This window comes from Manacus vitellinus, unplaced genomic scaffold, assembly GCF_001715985.3.
Source record: "Manacus vitellinus isolate BGI_N305 unplaced genomic scaffold, ASM171598v3 scaffold_0_pilon, whole genome shotgun sequence".
Classification (NCBI taxonomy): domain Eukaryota; kingdom Metazoa; phylum Chordata; class Aves; order Passeriformes; family Pipridae; genus Manacus; species Manacus vitellinus.
In genome coordinates, this window is record NW_021938789.1 from 26,935,636 (window position 1) to 26,953,368 (window position 17,733).

At 41.8% G+C, this 17,733-nt stretch overlaps 1 protein-coding gene across 3 annotated transcripts in view; it reads left to right on the top strand.

Moving 5' to 3' along the window:
• The first annotated feature begins 5,985 nt into the window (after positions 1-5,985).
• CFAP97 (cilia and flagella associated protein 97) overlaps positions 5,986-17,733 on the top strand; it is a 30,472-nt gene continuing 18,724 nt past the window's right edge. The window contains exons 1-3 of one of the 3 annotated variants that reach the window (XM_018070301.2): positions 5,986-6,032; positions 15,848-16,729; positions 16,818-16,889. In XM_018070301.2, the coding sequence (XP_017925790.1) occupies positions 15,868-16,729; positions 16,818-16,889 (934 nt within the window). In that variant the 5' untranslated portion in view covers positions 5,986-6,032; positions 15,848-15,867. Of the gene's footprint in view, positions 6,033-6,186; positions 6,269-6,407; positions 6,545-15,847; positions 16,730-16,817; positions 16,890-17,733 lie in introns of those variants that run through there. The other 2 variants (XM_018070286.2, XM_018070294.2) reach the window with 2 other exon arrangements.

Sequence of the window (17,733 nt, forward strand, 5' to 3'; positions counted from 1 at the left end):
CGCACCCCCTCACGGCCGGGTCTGGCTTCTCTGGTGCGTGTCGTGGTGTGTTCTGCGGGGCTCCGCCGGGCTGGGGCTGGAGGCGGCCCCACGCACAGCCCAGGAAACGGGAAGGGTCGGACGAACCTAGGAGCGTGAGAGCCTTCCCGCGGGGACCCCCGCCGGCTGCGGTGTGGAGCTGGGCCCCACGGAATGCTGCCGGGCGCCTCTCCGCCACGGGGGCTGCGGCACACAGGGGGCGGCTCGGCCCGGAGGGGCCTGAGTGATCACACCGCAGCACCGAGGCCTGGCCAGAGCTCATGACAAAGCCGTGACCTGGGACGCCGCTGAGGTCCAGACCTTCTCCTGAGTGAGCGCAGTTCGCACAGCTCTGCCTGCACTCCTCTCATCAGCCAAAGGAGACCATATATAACGGGATTTCAGAAATAAAAGATTGATAGAACAGCGATCAAAATGGTACAACAGTGATTCTGCAGAACCCAGCCCCACTACCCCAGCGGAAGCCTGTCACCACGCTCTTTCCGCTGGTCTGATGTTTTACAGGTGCTTGTGGCAGATTCTGAGAACAAATTCCAGGAACAGCATAAGCCTTGCTGTATTTCAGCTGTGCTCAGGACATGTGTACACCTTGCCATAGGCACGGCACAGTTACAGCTACAGGTTCGTAGCAGCTACCAACCCCAGCCCAAGTGGGAGGCCTTGATCTCTTCAGAGGAGGAGTAGAGGACAATGCTTTCCTTACGCAAGCTAGACTGTGCAAAGGAGGATTTACAAGCATTTACTTGCTTTATTTTAAGAGCAGGTACCTGTAAACTCTTTAGAAGTGTTTACAGTTAAAAATGTTCTGGTAAGCAGTTTTCAGATTGCCACTGCTCTGTCACTTGTGAAGTGTAAACTAGTCCTGAATCTTACCTTTTAAACACAGCTATTGTTGCAGAGGTTGGAGTAGATTTATTTACGCTCTGTAAAAAAGTTGCTTCTGTCAAATGAACAATGCTAGCCTGATGAAGAAAGAAACCAATATCAAGGCTCTGATCTTGGTTACATTTCTGTATAACTTCAAGAGAGCAACTAGCACTGTTTATAACACCAGACTCCAAACTTCCCTGTGCTTCTACAATGCTCAGCAAGCCAAGGGCGCTGAGCATGAATAGTGCAGGTGTCCAAAAGGCTCAGTTACAGCCCAAGCATGGCACTTGTAACAGGGAAGTTGGGTATCAGCTCATGGTGCAGAACTACAATGGAAATGGGCACAGAAGAGGCATGCAGCTAGTCAGAATTCTGAGTTACAACTAATGTTTTACTCCATCACAGTATTTTCTAAGCTAGTTCTAACCTAACTCACCTAACTAACCAATGTGTGGTGGTCTGATCTGGCTCAAAGCAAAATTGTCTCCATATATACCTGCTTGTGTGTAATAGAGGTTTGTATAGCAATGTATTTCCTCTCAAAATCCCAAAGTAGTTATGAAGGGATTTTAGCTCCCCTCTTGGTTGCTGATCAAAAGATACACTTCTCCTTACTTTGACCCAAAGTCCTTACAGTAACTTAAATATAATTTTATTACAGTTTGTTCTATTTAGTGGATATTAAATTGCACAAAATCCTTTTAAATACTAGCTCAGACCATTTGCAGTGTCCAAAATTGATTATTTAAGTAATATCTCTAATGTGGTTGAAGGTGAAAATCATCATAGCCTAAAAGTGAAAGTACTACTGCAATGGCAGTCCCTCCCCAGGCGAATTAACTTGTGGCAAAACATCCTGATGCTTCACTGAAGAGCTTTGGGAACAGGGTTCTTCAATACATCTGATCATTAAGACCGACAGAGAGATTCTTGCAGAGTCTGAAAGCTTTTGGATAAGGTCCAACATGCTAGAAGGTTTCCTGTAACATTATTTTATTCTCATCAGGTAGACAACAGAAAGCAAAGATCCATCTCCCAGCACATGCTTTATCCATCAAAGATTTCAGAATATACAGGGCTTTGGACTGAGTTCAAGGTCTATTCTGGGATCTTAATAAAGATCCACACAAGGAACTAGACAGAGACCTTCTACTGCAAATGCATTCAGGAAACTGCCAGGGCCTCTGTCAGAGCTACTTAAAGGAATTGAATTTTAAAATTAACCTGAAGCAGAGCATGTAATGTTGTTAGTCCTGTGCAAACAGAGATTATTTTCTTATTACAGTATTAATTCTCAGAAGTGGAGAGGAAAATAACAAAAAAAAAACCCTACCTGCAATTACGGTTTAGCCCTGCAGTGCTTATGCACAAAACCAGTTCTTGTCTGAGTGAGTAATCCCACCAATTTTAGCTAGGATTTACACATCATACCCTGAATTAGATATGTCTAAATCAATTCAAGTGTGTATCCATAGAGCTGGAAGAAGATTTGGTTCTTTTTCTTCTAGTTTTTAATAAGATTCTATGACTTTTCAACCTGAGCTACAATTCCTAATATTTTAGATGACATCCTAGGTCCACTGAAGTTAATGGCAATTTTCAAGTTTACCTCTGTGTTATTTGAACTTCCCCTTTTGTACTTTAAAAATTAGTTTTCTATGCAAGACAGAAGGACTTCAGAGGTCAATTTTCTGAACTGGGGGTTATTGTATTGTCTTTCTGTAACTATTTAACCAGTCATGGAACCAGTTTATGAGAAAAGAGATTCAAACTCTACCTTATTCAAGCATTAGAGCAAATATCTTTCCTACAAAGATAAGACAATTATAATCTTGTTTTAAAATGGAAATTATGTCTGGTTTGGGGGAAGAGTCAGCATCTTCACCTTTTTCCTCTGAACCAGGAGTATAATTTCTCTTTATAACATACCCTAGACAAAGCCCCACTAATTCAAAGCCAATTTTACAGCTACCTTTAGTGACAATTTTTCAACTTGCACCTTCACAATACTGCAAACTTTACACTTCAATAAATTTGCACCTTTAAAATATTTGGGCAAGCTAAAAATGACTACTTTCTTATAGCCTTTTTCACATTTACCTTCTGTTTTGTGAGCCTTTCTGGCTCAGATCCCATTGCTATAAACGTTAGCAAGTTACCACTTCTCAATTTAAATGGAAATTTACATTATAGGCAAAAAAGGTGCATAAAGTGCATATTTGCTTTATATTTTTAGCATACTTACAACTTTGAATGAATTACATGCTTTTTTAATAACTGCTGTGGTGCTGCATTGCAGTTACAGTCATATTAATAGTTTATAGAAATTTCTAAGATTCTGGGTACAAAACCTACAAGGGCTCATGAACTTTTAAACCTGGTGGTAAACCAGGTAAACCTGGATAACTAACACTGTTAGAAGCAATCATAGGAATCCTAGCTAACAGAGAAAGAGAAATGGAGATGGTATGTTATACTTCTCAGTATCTTAAATGTACAAAATATGTGAGTTACATTAATATTAACTGATTTTATTTTTGCTACACCTTTTTGAGACAGTGGTATTGTATTTTGAATATTTGCAGGCAGGGACTTGACACACAGGAAAAAAGGATGAAGGCACCCATTTAGTGTCCTATGTGAGGTAACCCAAGACCTCACATGGTAAGATCAGGAAAGGCTCAGCATTTTGTAGCACAGTGTTTTCCAAATACAGCTTCCATTGATTTTAGATGCAGTGTCATTATTAAACATTTCAACAGTAAACTGAGTCAGGACCAAGTATAAAAATTTAGTCTACATAATTTGCAGAACCTTCATTAAACACCATGTAGCACAAGTAGAACTTGACTCTGGTTAACATAGGCACGTTCAGTTGTTTTACTCAAGAGATTTCTTTCTTCTCTTGTAGTGTTCTGACACATTTGCTACATATATATATTTAAAAATATGTGTGTGTATATACACACATACATATGTGCCTCTGTGTGTGTGTGTGTGTTCATGTGCCAAGTGAAATAGGGCAATATACATAACAGTTGACTTGCCTGCACAGCCCTGATTTAGCTCAAAATTTAGTATGCTCAGCAAAAAACGTGATTGTGTCATTAAATCTATTTCATGATGAACAACGGGGCCAAAGTAAAGTTGAATTTTGAGTTTTGAATATGTGGATCAATGATCTGGAAATCTTTCTTTTCACAGAATTCTCTCCCACTTTGTTAAAAAGTAACATTGCTGTCATTAAAGAAATGCCAAGGTCTGCTATTGCAACTGAACCCTTTGAAAGAGCTGGAACCATTCCCATCCTTACATAGGATGCTTCTCCTTCCCAGTGGGAGATCACTAGTAGGTACCCACCACTTACCTAGTCAGCGGCAGAAGTAAAGAAACTGCCTGAAGGTTCTAACCATGTTTCTACAACAATTATACTGAAATTCAAGGATGCTGAGATCAGGTTCACTTGGGGAAAGGTCCTGATCTAACCACAAATATTTGGATCAGATGTCCCTAGAAGCCCTTCAGATTAGTTTCCCCTCTCCATTTCCTCAGGATACATTGCCCAGTGCTGCAGCCCTGGCACTATAATGTAGGGCCCCATCACCTCAACCTGTGGTCCTGTTGTCTTAACATGGGGCACCATCACCTTAGGGTGGCTCACCTTAACCTGGGGAACCACCCCCTCAGCCTGGGTCACCATCCCCTCCATACAGGCTGCCAGCACATCAACCAGGAGTGCCATCATCCCAACCTGGGGCACCATCATCCAGTCTGGAGCAGCATCACCTCAATATGGGGCACTGCCACCCCAATATGGAAAACTGTCTTCTCAGCATGGGGCCTCATTGCCTTAACATTGGGCACCGTATCTCAGACTGTGATTCTGTCACCTCAACCTGCAGCCCCATTACCACTCTCTGTGGGCAATCATCTCAACTAGGGACATTATCAGCTCTGCTTGGGGCTGGCCCCATTGCCTCAGTATGGGGGCAATCACCTCAACAAGGAGCACTATCACCTCAGGGCCCCATTGCTTCTGCCCAGCATACCATTGTCTCAACGCAGAGCCCCATGGCCTCAGCTTGAGGCACAATCACCTCAGAAAGAAGATCCATCACCTCAAACGGGAGCAACACCATGTCAACCTGAGGCAGTGTTACCTCAACCCGTGGACCCATCACTTCAGCCTGAAGCCACACCACCACAACCCAGGGACCATCACCTCAATTTGGGGCACAATCACCTCAGCTTGGGGCCCCATGGTCTCAGCAAGAGTCCCAGCTCTCTGCCCCATTCCCACGAAGCTGAGAAGGGTGGGAAGGGACTGATGTCTGTATCAGAAATAGTGTGGCCAGAGGGACTAGAGAAGTGATTCTTCTGTATTTGACACTGGTGAGGCCACACCTCAAGTACTGTGTCCATTTCTGGACCTCTCAATTCAGGAAGGAGATTGAGTTGCTGGAGAAAGTCCAGAGAAACAAAGCAAGTCCAGGGAAACGAAGCTGATGAAAGATCTGGAGCACAAGTGTTATGAGGAGCAGCTGAAGGAGCTGGAGTTGTTTAGCCTGGAGAGAAGGAGATTCAGGGAGACCTTATCGCTCTCTGTAACTACCTGAAGGGAGGTTGTAGCCAGGCGCGGATTGGCCTCTTCTCCAGGCAACCAGTGACAAGATGAGAGGGCATAGTCTTAAGTTGTGCCACTGGAGGTTTAGGTTGGACATTAGGAAGAATTTCTTCACAGAAAGGGTGATTAGACATTGAAATGGGCTGCCCAGGGAGATGGTGGAGTCACCGTCCCTGAAGGAGTTTAAGAAAAGACTGCACGTGGCACTTAGTGCCATGGGCTAGTTGACAAGGTGGTGCTCGGTCACAGGTTGGAGTCGACGATCTCAGAGCTCTCTTCCAACCAAAGTGCTTCTGTGCTTCTATGGGACAGCCCGTGCCTCAGGGGCACCTCCCACCAGGAGGTCCCGGCGCCCCGCTCCCTGCCCGCCCCGCTCAGGCGCCGCCTGTTCCCGCCCGGCGGGCGGGGCTGCGCAGGAGCCGAGCGGGAGCGGGGGCGGCCGTGGCAGAGCTGCGCAGCTCCGGCTTTCCTCCTCCCCTCTGTTTCTCCTCCCGCGCCCGTGAGTATCCGCCCCGGCTGCCTGCGCGGTTACCACAACAAAGCCGGGGAAGGGGAGGGCGAGGGGGGAGACAGCAGTGGCTGCTACTGCTGCTGTTTCTTGCCGGGAGCTGCCGGCCCGGCGGTGGGGCCTTTGGTGCCTCCTCCCCACGGAAGGTGCCGGGAGGGCGGTTGGGGGCGGTTGGGGACGACGGGCGTGTTCCTCCCCCGTCTGCGGCAATTTTTTCCCGAAACAAGGTGGGAGACATGTTTTGTTCGTATGTACATATATATTATTTTAAACCGGTATATATATATTTATGCTTTTCCTTTTAACTTGCCGTCTTTCCACTCGGGCCCCTGTCTGAGTGATGCGCACGTAGGTGTCCCCGAGCGCGTCGTGCGCTCTGTCTTTGCAGAGCTGGGGCTGGCGTTGAGCTGCCAGAGTTGGTCATGCCGCCCTGAGACGTGTGGTACGCCCCACATCAGTGCCATGCCTGCCCTCTTTGCTCCTCGGAGGGAATTGGAAAAGAGGTGATTCTCTTGTGAGGCACCGGCCCTCGTTGGTGTCGTAGCCGTCGGCTTTGACAGTGAGTTACAGTGTCGTGCGCGCCATCCTTCAAGTTACCGAACTGGAAGGGACACGTTGCACTGATGCCGAAATAGAGTGCTTTGTTTGGGTTTAATTAGTGGTATTTAAGTCAGCTGAAATGGTCATTGTAAACAGCTTGCCTCGAGCATGTTAATTTATTGCAATAGTCACTTCTCCACACTTTGCTCAGGACAAAAGTCTTTTAACTCCCCCTGCCCTGCAGAGTTCTGCACTAACAGTTCTCCAGGTGAGACTAGTTTGGAAAAATAACCACCCACCAAATCTCTCGGCCCCTGTGGATTTGTATGGAAATCACTAAAGAGATAAAGCTGTGAAACCTGGGCCGCTGCGGCAGAGCAGAGTACGGAATACATCTGAAAGCGACTCAGCGAGATGGTACAATACAGCGGAGTGCATGTTGTGTTTGTCAAACTCCGGGTTTTCTTCTGGAGTTTTCACGGCATGTTATGGAAACTGGCATTTTAAAATATAGTTCAGCATGTCTTATGGCACAATCTAATTTAAAATCATGTAACCTTTATGCTTGGCTGAAGTTTTTCCTTTACAATTGTGCTGAACAATTTTTCAGAAACTAGTATAATTATAGTATGCAAACACTTATGCTTGTTCATTCTTACTATAAAACATATTAAAAAAGTGTCTAGTGTTTGCATTTGGACATATATATATTTAAAAATTGTGTGGTTAAAATTTTTATACAACATTCATAAAAACACCAGGACAACAATGTGAGATGGAATGAATGTAACAGAAATAGCAGCGCTAAATTTATTTTGTATCCCTGCTTTTGTCTGTAGTGAGGTGCTCAATATAGAGCATAGAGTGCATTATGCACATTTTTGCCTCTGTGAAAAAATAGTTAATCTATCTTTGTCGGATAGAAAGTGATTGCTGGAGTTGTCCGTGGAGAGAGAACAAAGTTCCACAAAGTTAAATTCTTCAGAGAAGTTACTTGAAGACTAAAATGAAGTCGTCATTGCTAGAAAATAAGTAGGCATAGGAATGGGTTTGTGAAATAACTTAACTAGCATTTAGAAATATAGTTGTCAGAGCTTTGGACTCTGCTTTTGAAATGCCTCAAGCTTTCCCACCACTTTTTCCTGGTTTGTTTTTTGTTGTTGTTGTTTTTTTTGGTTTTTTTTCCCTGCAGTTCATATGTTATTCCTTTGATTTTTCTCAACCTAGATAATACTTGTAATGGTTTAGAATAGAAACCAAAGGAAAAGACAAGTAATTTAGGGATGTTCTATTCTTTTTCTTGGAACTTAAAACTTTTATGACCTACTGGGAGTTTTGTTTTGGTTTCATGCTTGCCCATGTTCAGTAGGGCATTCAGAGGATCCTGTGTTTCTTCATAAGACTTACATGGGCTTAGAGGGCCGTCAGGACTGCAGCCTGTTGAGGCTTGGAAAGTGCAATTGGCCAATACCTTTAAAGACTCAACCTAGGAACACATAAAAGTGCAAAATTTGTAGGGTAGGTGGCGTATGGTTGTGTGTGGCATAGGGGACAGGAGCATCTACAAGCTTTTTGAAATCTGTCCTTTTGAACGACATAATATTGTACCTGAAGCTTTGATGTAAGAGTCTGAAAGTGAGCTGGATCCTAGATGAACCTAGGTATCTCCCTAAATTCTTGGGAGATTGGTAAACTTACTGTGATGGCTGTACCTTATTGATTTCACCATAGCTGTTTCTTAAAGCTGTTTCATTCTTTGCTTCTTGGTGTTATGTTTGGCTACGACTGGTGACAGTAATGGTCTAAAACATAACCTGTGTTCTTTGACTAAGTTTTTTTCCACTCAACAATGTCAAGGGATGCTTAAGTCACAATTTAGCTGTGAGTATTTGTCATTCTTAAAGTGTTGCATTGTAATAACACTGGAACTCCAGGAAACTTTTATTATGTTGAATTTAGTAGAGCCCTGTGTTTGAGCATCTTATCTGCTTTTCCGTACTTGATATCTTCTCATCTGAAGAAACAAGTAAGTCACAAAAATATAATGCAAGAGATTATCTCAAGAGCCTTTTACCTCATTTGCCCCATACGCACATTTTGAGGAAACAAATATATTTAGACTCTTCCTAAGTGATATTTGTTGAAGCTGCTCTTTGTATACTGATTTAGTGACTGAATTTCTATACTTTCCCCTGCCCATCTGTACCAGACAGTGCTTGTTCCTCCCACTGAAAATTGAGAATTGCATCTTATTTTTCAGTGGCTGAGGAGAATGTAATTGTTACGTCTGTAAAACTGTGTGTTTGAAACTGTGATAATAGACACATCTTGTGATGGAGGGCCTTATGAAGGAAATCCTTCCAGAAACTCAGGTCTGTTTGATGTGTGTGGAAGCACATCTATGCAAGACGTTGAAGGAAATGCTGATGACGCCTATTTGTGTAGTCAGGTCACTAAGCATACTAAATCTGTAATATTAGAAGCATGAAAACACTTCTGGTTCAGCGAGCATCTCTGTTGTGGGAGACAGGTCAGGTGTTGTGCCACTTGGTAGGGATGGCCTGATATTCTGAATTATCTTTGATTTGTCTGCTGCTGGACTCCATCAATAGTTTGCAAAGTGGTATACTTGCTTCCTTTGTGGTCCTGCCATCTATTTCAGGGCTGGCTCAGAGACAAATCCAGAAAAATCCTAAAGTAGGTGGCACGTGAACAGTGTAGATAGTCAGCTCTTGGATAAAAGTTTCAGTGCTCTTGAACTGTATTATGGGTTTATTTTTGAGGTCTGGCTTCCCAACAGTAGCAGATGGACATCTGTAGATTCTAAACGTTTCTGGGCCGTACCTCTACTGCGTGCAGTGAATGAGGCGGAAGCACAGACTGGTCACAACTAGTACTTATGAGGTGAGACTGGGAGAAAGTTACCATACAGATATTGGTGAAAGAATTGTTGTTTCTCATTTACTTTTGAACTGTGGTGAAAGAGAGGTTTTATGGCTCCGTGTAATTTCAAATACCTGACTCCCAACAACTGCAACAACAGCCTTAGTGAGTCCTGAGGGATCTCATGTTTGAGTGGTATGCTTGGGTCTTAAGGAAAGCACTTGCAGGTAGTCCCATGAGGGATGCGCTGGGATGGTGGCAAATGTAACTCCAGCCTTTATGTGGCAGATATGTTGAAGTTTTGCTTTAATAAGAGGAATTGTTTTCCTTTTTCTTGCATGCATTTGTGGACTACTCTGCCAGACTGTGGATAGTCTGGTTGGATACATGTTGTCCCAAGATTTAAATCTTGATATTGGGCAAAAATACTCCTCATAGATATGTGCAAGTATAGCAGGAGTGGGAAAACTAAGCTGCCTTTTACTTTGCTCTTCACCCTCAATACCTGGTAGTACAGTCTGTCCTTTTCTCGGCTTTTCGTACCTGTTCTATGTTGTCGGAAAACTGTGGCTATGGGTCACTTTTGGGAAAGGTGAATGCCAGTGACTGGTTTCCCCTTAGCATCTTGCCTCTTAGTGTCTGAGGTAGCTAGAGATGGGACTGTTCCAGGCGGTGAGAAACTGAGTATGGCAGCAGGCCCGTGAGACTTTGATGTGGGTAGTGTCACTTATGCTTGTAGAGATGGAGGACCTTATGAAGGAAATCCTCCAGAAGCTGCTGATACTCTTGTCAACAAGCAGACTCATTGTCTTTATTTTTGGTTTTGATTGTATGCTACTTCTTTTCCCCCTGGGTTTAGAGGCTTTACCAGTCATTTTTTGGGGATTCTCAGCGATGAGTGAGTAGCTATGGTCTGTTTAGACAGGTCTGATGGGCATCATCACTCCCATCATTTAACCTCAGTATTCTCCGGCCCAGCCTTTCTGCTCAAGAGGTCACAAGGTGACCTTTGCTGAAGAACCCGAAGAACAAATATTTAGTGTGTTTGTATGACTGAAGTCCAGGAACTACAGATGCATGCCTCTCAGTGAATGTTTCAGCTTTTTACAGTAGGGGAATGGCTTATTTTTGGCTCAAGAGGAACTTTTTTTCTTTTTCCTTTTTTTCCCCCCCTCTGTTTTTTTTTCCTCTGTTCTCCCTCCCCTCCTCCCCCACTCCATACATTCACTTAAAAACCTTTGCCCTGCAGTCATCTAGGGCTCTTTGGTGGTCTTGTGCTTTTATTTGCTCTAGCCAGTGATGTCAATTGACTGTGTTCCAAGATCCTCTAGTGCCCATTGACTGAACTGAACTCTTACTTGAAATAGCCAGGAGACTCAGAACTTTGTGTTGCAATTCTTTTGAAAGGACTCAAGAGTAGTTTGGAGCATCTTCAGGAAGCCTACCTCTGTTTGAGACAGAACTGCTGTTCTGAGGGCTAATCTGTCATAGGTTTGGGAGTTACTAAACTGTATCTCAGAGCATACAGGGGAAAATTCTTCTATTGTGTCCAGCAGAGAGAACCAGGACTGAAAGTAAACTAAAGCAAACAATGGGACCCTCTCCCCCACACTCCCTCCAAGCAAAGCAGAGGAATAAAGGGCAGCAATGGCTGTTTATACTGACCCCATAGATTTGAAGTAGCAGGTCTTCCTTCCTTCCTCTTCTCTAGCTAGGACAGTGAAAGGTATTAGAAAGTCAGCTGGGAATCAGCCAGATGAGTGGTTTCAGGTGCATTAGAAACAATGTTAGTTCTGATCTGAGCTTGAATTAGGGCCCGTGAGATCTGATCTGTGAGGGGCAAACGTCCTGTGGTCTGTTCAGATTACTTAGTTCAGGCACAAGTCTGCTACTGTCTCATGAGCCAGCAACCAGAGATTTGTCATTAATCACTAAATACTTATATGTAGGTTGTAATCTGAGCAAAGGGATTCACCTCCACATAGTTATGTCTGGGTGGTTAATCAGCAGCAACATGGCTACCTGTAATTGGGCAGAGTCAGATTTTTCTTGTAGGTGAACCATGAAAGAATAGAAGCTAATAATAGTTGGAAGACTATTGTAAGATTCCAGGTTCTTCTCATGAGCTCATCAAAGGGGTTTTATGTTAAAAATATACAAGACTGTGTTCTGTAGATTGGTTATGAACTAATCATGGTTTGGATTGGAGGAAACTGGGGGAAGTTTGGCGAACTTATGGTGTGCAGGACAGCTGTAGCAGATATTGTGCTCTCAGCTTGGAAAATCTGAATAAGTACTGAAGAGGCTGGTTGTTTCATTCACGGGGGGTTTCCCTCAAAGGATATAGTTTCCCAAGATCTGTATTTCCTCCTTTGCATGCTTTGTTGTTTCTTACTAGCAAATATGAAAACTTTATTTAAAGAGGAGGTAGGTAGGGCTGGATATGAGTAGTTTGTCACATGGCTGGAAGCAGCTGCACTAGCTGATCTTGATGAGTATTAAGTGTATCTGAGAACAAACCAAGTTTTTGGTTAGTCTGCTGTACAGGTTTTAAGCCTTGTGTTTTCCCTTCTTTCCGCTCTTTTAAACTACACAAACTCCCAGAAGTAGGGCTTTTATCATCTTAACATTTTTATTGCTCTCTTGTAGACATTTTCAAATTTGTCTTTTTTGTTTATTTGCTGAGGGTTTTTTAAGCCTCAGCCAAGAATGAGGAAGGACGGGAGAAGGAGGGGGAGTGTGGTTCATCCAGCATTTTCAGCCTCTCCCGAGTTCACCCTACAAAGAGGCGATTTAGTGGTCAGCAGGTTTAAGAGGGCAGGATACCCAGAGGGGAAATAATGAGTATGTAGAATTAGGGGATTTGGGAGTGTCATATAGAACATGTGCCATTGGTAGTACAAATCTTTTAATTAAAACACTTTAACCCTTCCAACCCCTTAGCTCTCAGGCACTTGTTTCTGCTTTCTGAGATCAGGAGGTTGGGTCACTGTTCTGAGGAGGTAGAAGTTTCCAGCTGAAAGGATAGATACCAGCTCCAGAAGCACTAATTGTTTGGGCTGGGAGAAGGTTGCCTGCTTGGTTACGTCTTTCATTATCAATTATACTAACAAAGCAAAATTAGTAACCCTAAACCAGAAAGTGCCCTATTGGAGTTAAATACAATATTACATATATGTTTGTTAATACATCCTAAGGTGATATCTGTTCCTTTTTGTTGCTGGAAACATACTGTTGATGTATCTTGTGTGTACTATAGCTGTGCTGTATTATGGCCTTTGTGGTGATGTACATGGTAACATTAGACATTTCTGATTCAGGCCCTAGCATGTTAAAGGGCTTGTTTTCCACTTTTATTAAATACCAGAATGTTACAATGTCCTGAAAACATAAGGGCCTTTAGAGGATGCACAGTGTACAAACTCAGAGTGTGCTGTTCTGCACGCTAGGAATTTGCATGTTATGAGATCAGAAAAAGAAAGAACTTTCCGCTCTATATGAACCGTCCTCTTCCTCAACTATAAAAGTGAAATGGTTAAAAGAAAAGAAGGTTGATCACTGCTTGTACTTGAATGTTGAGCCTGCTCATTTGAGTTGATTATACTTGTGTTAGAGGGTTTTGTGTTAGAAAGACACAAAATTGTTTTGTATTGTTTTGTAAATAAATACAGTGGTCATTCGAATTAGCAGTTAATGGTAAGTATTTGACTGTAATGAAAGCCTTTGGGATTTTAGAGTATCGCTTGTTGATTCTGTATTTTAAAAATTGACAGTGTAACAGAACTCTGTACTTCTCACAGAAATAAAATTACACTCTCTGTTGTATATAAATGGGTGTGAGAGTGTACAGGGAACCAATTTATTAATTTAGGATGGTTTATCAGCAAAGTTGCTTCTTCTGTATTGTGTTTTAGCAAATTCCAGCTCTGTTACAGACACTCTAGATGCATGAGTGGAATAGGATCCAAAAATACATTCTCTTTGTTTATTTCCTCTTGTTTATTTTTAATGGAAACAACAGAATTAATGAAACTTTAGTTTGTGAATGATTGTCAGTGAGAGAAACTGTCCACCATGGCATGTATGTTTGCCATTAAGATGAAGGCTGAAGTCCTTAGGGACTAGTACCAGAAGAGTGGAAGATGCATGTAGCAGTGAAATGACTGGTGAGACTGCTGCTGCTCCTTGGGCATGGCCAGCCTGCTAAACTGTCTTTCTTCTTTTTTTCTGTTGTGCTTCTTTTTATATATTAAAATGCATTATCCTTTTAGGAAGCTGCTCTAGGAAAACTTTCAGGAATTCACATGATAGGTGTGCATTGCAGACTATTCTAGCTGCCTGAAGCCAGGTATCACAAGAAGTGACATGGAGGGTGAAATCAATAGCCCAGCTGAAGTGCATGTACACCAAAGCACACAGAATGGGTAACAAACAGGAGGAGCTGAAAGCCACTGTGCAGCAGGAAAGCTATGAGGAAGTCGCTGTCATGGAAACATGGTGGGATGACTTGCATGATCGGAGTACTGCAGTGGATGGTTATAAGTTCTTCAGAGGGGATATGTGAGGAAGGAGTAGTGGTGGTGTGACCCTCTACATTAAGGGAGTGTTTTGACTGTATAAAGATCAAGGATAATGATGAAAAGGTTGAGTGCCTCTGGGTAAGAATTGGGGGAAGGGCTAACAAGGCCTACATTCTGGTGGGAGTCTGTTACAGACCACCCAGCCAGCATGAAGAGACAGGTGAAGTATTCTATAAGCAGCAGGGTGACATTTCATGATCACTAGCCCTTGTTTTTGTGGGAGACTTTAACTTGCTGGATGTCTGTGTTTTACTCTTTTGTTCTGTTGCTCTTTGAAGAGCTCAGTCCTTTGGAGAGTTAGCTTCGTGGTACCAAAATCTGACCTCTGCTTCTATTGCTTAATAGTGTTTTCAACATATACAACATCTAACCATATTAAGTCTCTTTTCAGTCCTTTGGCTTTATGGATCTTAAAACCACAGGATGATCTAGACCACCTGTTTTTAAGGTTTATATTGTGCTTTTTGTATTTGGGGTGCATGTTTCTAGTTCCTCTAAAACAGTATTATTTGAGAAGGGGCAAGATGTCTGAGTGACACAGGCTTTTAAAAATTCTGTATTTTGAAGTAATTTTTAGCCCGAACCTTTCTTGGAAATTTCTTTTTTCACCTTTGTTTGCCATGGCAACAAATTATGTGTGGTTTAAAGGAGACCATTCCTCTTGTAAAATATGCTGGTTCTCCAGCCTTGTATAGTTGCTTCCACTGTCTTTGTGTTTGGTTTCCTTGGGCCTAAAGAATGTTACATATTTATTGATTGCAGCTTACAAAATGTATGTAAAATGTATTGTAAAGAGTAGGAGGATAGTGCTGCTGGCAAGATGGGACCCTTAGTCTTTGATACTGGCTAATTTTGTTTGGTCGTGGGGTGTTTAGACTTTTTTATTTTAACTCTGTATATATACTACTAATAAGTGGAAATTTTCTTATCTGCCTGCCATATGCATAGGATGGAGCACCATATAATTCTGCAACAAATATGACACAATAGGAGCAGATTTGTGGAGCGTAGTGGTTAACACTGAGGTCCTGATATCCGCAATAATATGTATTTGGGCTAGCCACAGTCTGGTCCCATGGACTGAAGAGTGACTGCTGGTTTAAATGCATTGGTTTCATGCCTGGAGCACACTTTTTAAAGCCCAGATTCATCTGAAAGAACAAGTTTTGTTACTGTAGTGTGGAGTGTGAGTTACAGAGGACTGTAAAGAAAAGCAGGCTCCATATCCAAACTAAAACATGAACACGGACACACCATACATCTATCACAATTTAACCTACAGAGCCATTGATCTTTTGATGTAAGTTGTAATTGTTCCTACTTTTAACTGCTGAAAGTCTGCAGTTTGAATGGCTGTGTCAACCAAGATGGTGACCACCATACACTAACAAGGTTTTTAATATAAAATTCAAAGTAATGGTAGCTCATTAGTGGCTCTAGCTTAAAATGGCTCTAGCTTAAAGGGACAAAATAAGACACTTCAATTTCTTGTTTTTAATAGTTAAGACCTTTTAGCCTCTAACCATATTTGACTAATTTGCTTAGGAGTAATAGTTTTGATATTGTGATGGGTTTTGTTGGCTTAAACCGAAACTTTTTGGTCTAACATAAGCTGTGTGCAATAAGGTGGCACTAAATTTCTTTACTGAACTCATTATGGAATTGTCTGTAGCAACATAACAATGTTAATGCAGAATTATAAATTACTACAGCTAAAAGAGTAAAGAACAAAACTATTATACTAGAAGTGTCCTTGAATCTGTTTTTACACTAATCTTTGGAAATGTTTTCTGATGATTGCAGGTAGCATTTCGTATTTCAGTATGGACCATTTTGAAGACATATCAGATGGTGAAGTGGATCATGCTTTCTTTGACAGTGATTTTGAAGAAGAGAAAAAGAAAGCTGAAGACAATGGTGAATGTATAGAGAAAGAAAGTACAAAGGCAGCTCTTGCAGGCATTGATTTAGTTTCTAATTCAAAGGATGCAAAGTGTGGTAAGGAGGAAAGTGAAGAAAAGCAAATAGATTTGCAAAAGCATCAATCCCCAGAAAATAGCACAGATCGTCTTGGAGATGCTTCATCTCTCTCAGTTTCTCCAGTTGCAGAGAATGCAGGTGCATCTGGAGCGACACCTGCAGCAAATAAAGGAACACAGGAGAAAACTCCTGCTGGAATCCCCAAAATAGTTAAAGAAGGTGAAGAAGACTATTATACAGATGAAGAAGATAGTAGCGATGATGGCAAAAAACAGAGGGTCAGACCAAAGTCAACTAAGCAACCAAACAACATAAAAAAGGCTAGCAAAAAATATACTAATATTAGCTCCTCCTCTTCTTCTTCCTCCTCCTCGTCCTCCTCCTCATCATCCTCAAGCTCAGATACAGATTGTTCTGATACAGATTCTGATAGCTGTTTATCAGATTCATCTCATTCTTCCCCAAAGAAGAATGTTTGTAGAAATGCTCTTTTGTGTCCAAAACAAAAATTCGAGTCAGCAATGAAATTAGCGGAAGGAAAACCAAAGCTTGGTGGGGACTTGGAGGAGTCTGAAGACACAGTGACTGACGTAACACCTTTGTCAACTCCAGACATCAGTCCTATCCAGTCTTTTGAACTTGTAGCATCAAATGATAAGAAACTAAAAGTAAAGAGACAGGAAAATGTGAACCAAGAATTATATGGTAATTTTGAGAATTTAAGTACAACACAAAATTTGCAAAACGTAGGGGGCTGGGAAATCCAATCTTATATCTCTGTTTTTTTCACTAGATTCCGAGTTCGATCGTAGATATAGTCGAAAAGTCTTGCATGATGCCATGGATCTGAATCAGCTTTTGAAAGGTGACTTTTAAATTTTCTTTGTACAAAGTACAACATTGTTGAGAACAGTTGAGTTCTAGTAGAAGAGAATGAGGTTTTAATGTGCCACATGTTTTTAAAACGGGTTGGTGTTTGAGTGGTGTTGATATAATTCTTTGAATTCTTCTCTGTGTAATAGTACTAATTCTACAGTAGTAAAAAGAAGCATGTGTATGAGCATGTGTTGGTTTGCATATACCTAGAAGTAAGATATACAAATGGAGTGAATTTCTAAAAAAAATTTAATATATTAACAAATTGAATAATAAAACTGCACATGCATTTCAAGCTGTACTGGACCATGCCACAATTTACTGTCTAAATTAAAACATCAACCTTTCTGTTGAAATGCTGGATTATCAACCTCCAAAACTGAAAGAGAGTCCAAAATTTTGGTGCACGATAAATAGTATTCATATATTTAAACTTCTAGTACCTTTCTGATAATGAAACAGAAGTATTTGAAATTCCTTTTCTGAGCGAAGTGTGTGCTTTCTAAAATACCATAGGTTGAGTAAAGGTATTTTAAAAGAAAAATAGCAGATAATCTGTACTGAAACCAGAGAGGTTGCTCCTGGCCAACAGACTTAATAAATCTTAGTCATGAAGTCTAAGAGACAACTTGGAAGCTCTTTCCCTGTGTTCCTTGCAAACCTTCTTTGTATGAGGCGAGAATGCATTGGATCACCTCACGTACATATTTTAAGTTCTACACAGTCCTTTTGCATTTCTTCTTATGACCCAGAGTTTTCAGTAGTAAAATCTGTAGAATAAAAGAGGCTTGGCTCAAGAAATGTGCTCATCTTAGATGAGGAAAGCCTCTTAC